Below are 5,000 nucleotides of genomic sequence, written 5' to 3' on the forward strand. Positions count from 1 at the left end.
TACTGTAGCTACTATTTTTGGATTCTCTGCCTGTTGGACTGGTTTTTAAAGGCACTCTAAGGGATGTTGGGTAACATCACTTCTGATGTTGTTGACGTTCAAACAAAACAGAGAGCTAGCTCGCTACTCCTTCCCCCTCCCTCCCATGCAATTGAAACTGTCCTAAACATGCATCTCGTTGGTGACTTGAACAGTTTGTTATGTTTTTATGGTCCAGGCTGGACCAGGTTGTGTTGCCATTTTTGGAGCCTGGGCTGTCCACAGAGACCGAGTGTTTTTACAGTGTGTTCAGGGCACAGGCAGCTAGCGGATAGTGAGGAGATGTTTGCTGTATGTGACAAAAAATGGTTTAGCTTAGAAACCGCGTAATATTGCTTAGAGCACCTTTAAAGGAACTGTATGTAATATTCTGGCCAAAACTGGTACTGCAATCACTTTCAAATTACTGTAGAGCGGTGTATCCCCTCCCCCTCCCCCCTGACTGGCAGAGCTGGCAACCCGGATGCCGAAACGCTACTGACTTTGTGATTAGTAGATAGGTGGAGGGTGGCGCATCAGGCCAAAACACAACATATCAACATCAGTTGAGGGCTGCAACTTTACTTTTTAAATGACAATATCCTGGCCGGACTACTGTTGTCAGTGATATAAGTATTTGAAATGAACATGATTTCTTAATGTCTAGTGACATACAGTATCAGGGCCATTTTATGATTAATTGAAATATATGTCTTACATCCTTTAACTCAGGCCTAGTATTGTAACTGTATGACTTGTTTGTTCCTCTGGGCCTCCGTCTAGTTCATGTCAAACTATTAATGGCCATTGCCTGCTTTGTGCCTCTGTGTCATGGCTCTGCCATGTCTTCCTAATGTGTTCAGTCATATTTTCTCCATTGGGGACTACAGAACACAAAATCTTAGCTTCCTTGATATCATCCACATGGAGCTCATTCATGAGAATGGGTGGGGTTTGTCCAAAGCAGCATGCCAACTTATGTACTGTTTATGTCACATGGTCGAATGGGTCCATGTAACATTCTGTCAAGAAAAACAGCATTAAAGCTGCAATGCATTTGGCGGTAAGGTTTCTGAATTCCAGGGGAGTATCTGCATTTTACTTTTATTTTTCTTCCTACACTCTTAAAACGAATGTGTTGTCCCTATCTGGACACAGATGTGTTAAAAAAACAACGCAAGTTGTGTTGTTTTCAATGCAAGTTGTGTTATTTTCAACACATATTGTGTAACAAATAAAAACGGAATAAGCACGGTTTAATCACACACATCCATATAATACGGGTGCAGGATCAAAGATACGGTTCAAAGAAAAAGTGAAGATCTACACACCGGAGAGCTCCCATTTAAGTTATTTTTTATTAGTAACGTTTCAAGCCCTAGTCTGAGGAAGGGCCGTAAGGGCTTGAAACGTTACTAATAAAAAATAACTTACCGGTGTGCGGATCTTCACAAATAAAAACGGAAACAACACAAACTGTGTTGTCCCTATCTGGACACAGAGATGTGTTAAAAACAACGCAAGGGTACTTTTTGTGTACTTTTACTTTTACATTACTACATTTTTAATATTAAATGAATTACTCCACTATATTTTCATTAGCAGCATTAAGTACAAAGTAGGCTAAAATAATGTGCTAATGAAAACAAAAGCCACAGTTCCCATTATGGGACGTTTCCCAAAAGCATAGTTGCTAACTACGATGCATCTTCCATGGTAGCGTCACTGCCAAATCTGAGTTGACAGTATTTGAGTCTCACGTTACAGATACGTTAATGATACAGAAATACGGTGTTGAAATTCGATTGTGGTCACATTTTAGTACCAAACAAATTATGCTAGCAAATTATGCTCTTATTTGTTAATTTTCCAAAATGAAATAAAAAATATTTTCCAAAATTAAATAAACATTTCCAAAATTAAATTAAATAAAACATTATTTTGAATACTATGTATATTCCAGTTCTGCTATGGCTTATACACTGTAAGGAATGGTTTAGTGAATTGAAATTGTTAATTATCACCAGTAATTATCATAATTATCAATTATGCTGATTACTGTTCTATTTGAGTAAGTATTTTATCCAAACTTTCTGAATGGAGGTAAAATGTCCATCATCATCAGATAAAATTATTTTGTTCTCAAGGAATTGAGCCAATTGAGTCTTTCAAGTTACTTCTGCAGCCTGCTACAATATTCTTCAACAATCACACTAGAGCCTTTTGAATTAAATTGTTGTCAGTGACATTAAGCACTCAAATTGCCAGAAAATAATATTCCGTTTGTTAGACATGCAATAATATATGCAGTATTTTGACATACCATGACTAAAGAACTTGCATTTAGGTGAAGCTGACATATACATTGACTTTTGCTTTTGAGACATAAACTGTCTAAACTGTCAGCTAAAAAAGGGGCCAAATGTAAATGTTGCTGAAATGTTTTGATCCAATCAAGTACAAAAAGGCAGAGATAAACACACAAAGGCAGAGATAAACACACAAAGGTTGAATTATGTTAATGCTAAACAACTTGATAGATCACCACAAGCCCTAACCTTTCATGATAACATCGACGCGTTCGAAAAATAACTCGAACACCCCAAAATACAGAGAGCATAAATACTAATATTTGAATTTAAATGGTTTCTGTGCTAAAAGGAGCAGAGCAGAGGTGACTCCCCTATAACCTTGAAGGCATAAAATAGGAACTGAGAAGAGACATTATACCAGCTATGCATATGCCATACACTTGCGTTTATGTCTATGTGTATTTAACAAACCCATATGTTGCTAAAGCATGTATGTATATATGTATATGCATGTGTTTGTTTAATGTATATTTGTGTGTGTGAGAGAGAGTGAGACCTAGCTTTGATTTATCACCTGCATAATGTAATGTGATTGAGAGGGGAAATTCACATGAAGTGGGCCTGACACATAGATGCTGGTCTATGAGCCAGCGTGACACCATCACACAGTGTGGAAGGCTCCCTGGTGCGCAGAAGGAGGACACTAATTAATAGGGCCGTCATTACCTAATGGCTCTCTTGTGGCCAGAGAGGGAATTGGTGGGGGCAGGGACAGGGGCAGTGCTTAGAAGGACTTCTCCACCTGTACATTTTTGAAAGTAGATTATTGTGGGAAAATGCTTACATGACATACAGACATTACATACATAAATGCAGAATTGGAATTTCTGCACTGGTAGATATATACAGTATATGGTACAAATATAACTTGGGATCTAGGATTACTTATATCAAGATCTTGGGATCTAGGATTATCTATATCAAGATTTTAGGGTTTTATTTGACCCACATCTTTTGAATTGCCAAAGATTGAATTGCTTTAGAATCCGAAAAGATCTGAACTACACAGTGCAGCTTCTAAATGCTCCATTCACGCAGGCGGTAAGACTCGTGAGACATTCATAGTTAACTATAACTTGTGAGGTAGCCTATAATGTTCGATCAACTTTTGAAGACGACAAGGACAAAAATAGCCTAATGCTTAATGCATAGCCTAATGTTTTTGTTTTTAAATAGACCGCCAACTCCAAAACATATTGAATTGGACCAATGAGATGCAATCTCTGTGAGGAATCTGGTCAGCAACAACTGTATGTTTAGGTTGCTGTTTCTCCTCCTAAATCTCTTGGCTCAAATAGAAATTTTCTTCAGAATAATTACGAGTGGATAGCCTATTTATGATGACTTCTTCAAGAGGCCAAAAGCCAAAACACAAAGTTATCAGACCAAAGAAAACGGAAACTTTCCTGTTCTCACACAGCAAGCGCACAGCATATTTCTAGGTCGTTTTACACTAAGATACGAGTGATAGATAAGAGACTAAGGTACGTGTTCGTGGTGGTTGTCTGCATCCAAATTGCTATATCTCAACATGGATTTGTATACATGGGAACAACATGAAAATTAACCCATGGATGAACACATGTGTGTATGTTTGTGTTTGTTTGTGTGTGTGTTTATGTGTGCATATATTTGCCTGGGTCTGTGCAATCTGACCAGTGAAACACACATAGAGAGAGAGAGAGAGAGAGAAACCACTCATCTATTTTTCACCGGAACAAGCTGAAATGTCAGTGTTTAGCGAGGGTTCTAAAGCACACAAGACAGTCAGTAGGAGCTTTGTGACCTTTGACCCCAGCTCTGTGCAGCTCAGGAGGAAATGGACTGAGGAATTATGGGGGATTCCACTTGGGTTTATAGTTCCCTATGGGCCATAGTGCATTATTCTGTGTGTGTGTGTGTGTGTGTGTGTGTGTGTGTGTGTGTGTGTGTGTGTGTTTCTGTCTGTGTCTGTGTCTGAGGGTTGGGGTGTCAGGATCATGCTGAAATAGTGTTTTATTACACTAATTCTGAAGGACTATGGCTATGTGTAATGTATGTGTGTGTGTGTGTGTGTGTGTGTGTGTGTCCGTGAGTGCGCTAGTCTGTGGGTGCGTGCGTGCGTGCGTGCTTGCGTGCTTGCTTGCGTGCGTGCTTGCGTGCGTGCTTGCGTGCGTGCATGCCCATGTGTGTGTGTGTGTTTGAGCATGTCTGTGTGGTGTGTGTGTATGTGTGTGTGTGCGTGCGTGCATCCGTGTGTGTGTGTGCGTGCGCGTGTATGTGCTTGAGTGTGTTTGTGTATGTGTGTGTGAATGAATGTGAATGTGTGTTTGTTTGTGTGTGCGCGTGTGTGTGTGTGTGTGTGTGTGTGTGTGTGTGTGTGTGTGTGTGTGTGTGTGTGTGTGTGTGTGTGTGTGTGTGTGTGTGTGTGAGTAAGAGAGAGAGAGCAGCATTCATGCAGAGCCAAGGCATTCCCATGCTCAGCCAGCCATTGAGAGAGCTCACTCAAGCAGGAAGGGGTCGCTCACAAACAGCGGGGCAGAGCAGGACCAGACACTGGGCAGTAGGCAGCAGGCTGAGCAGGCTTGGATTGGGGCAACCAGATGGTCACTTCCCCCACGCCCTTACCTG

The 5,000-nt window shown here is 40.4% G+C and overlaps 1 protein-coding gene across 4 annotated transcripts in view; it reads right to left on the reverse strand.

The window, feature by feature from the left end:
- pax5 (paired box 5) overlaps positions 1-5,000 on the reverse strand; it is a 44,793-nt gene that overhangs the window by 19,321 nt on the left and 20,472 nt on the right. For 2 of the 4 annotated variants that reach the window (XM_042097727.1, XM_042097735.1), the window contains exon 6: positions 4,998-5,000. This exon is cut by the window's right edge and continues 173 nt beyond it. The exons of the other annotated variants lie outside the window; for them this stretch is intronic. In XM_042097727.1, coding sequence (XP_041953661.1) covers positions 4,998-5,000 — 3 coding nt within the window. The remainder of the gene's footprint in view (positions 1-4,997) is intronic. 4 annotated transcript variants of the gene reach the window in all.

The sequence above is a fragment of the Alosa sapidissima genome, chromosome 1, assembly GCF_018492685.1.
Source record: "Alosa sapidissima isolate fAloSap1 chromosome 1, fAloSap1.pri, whole genome shotgun sequence".
In the NCBI taxonomy this organism is placed as follows: Eukaryota; Metazoa; Chordata; class Actinopteri; order Clupeiformes; family Clupeidae; genus Alosa; species Alosa sapidissima.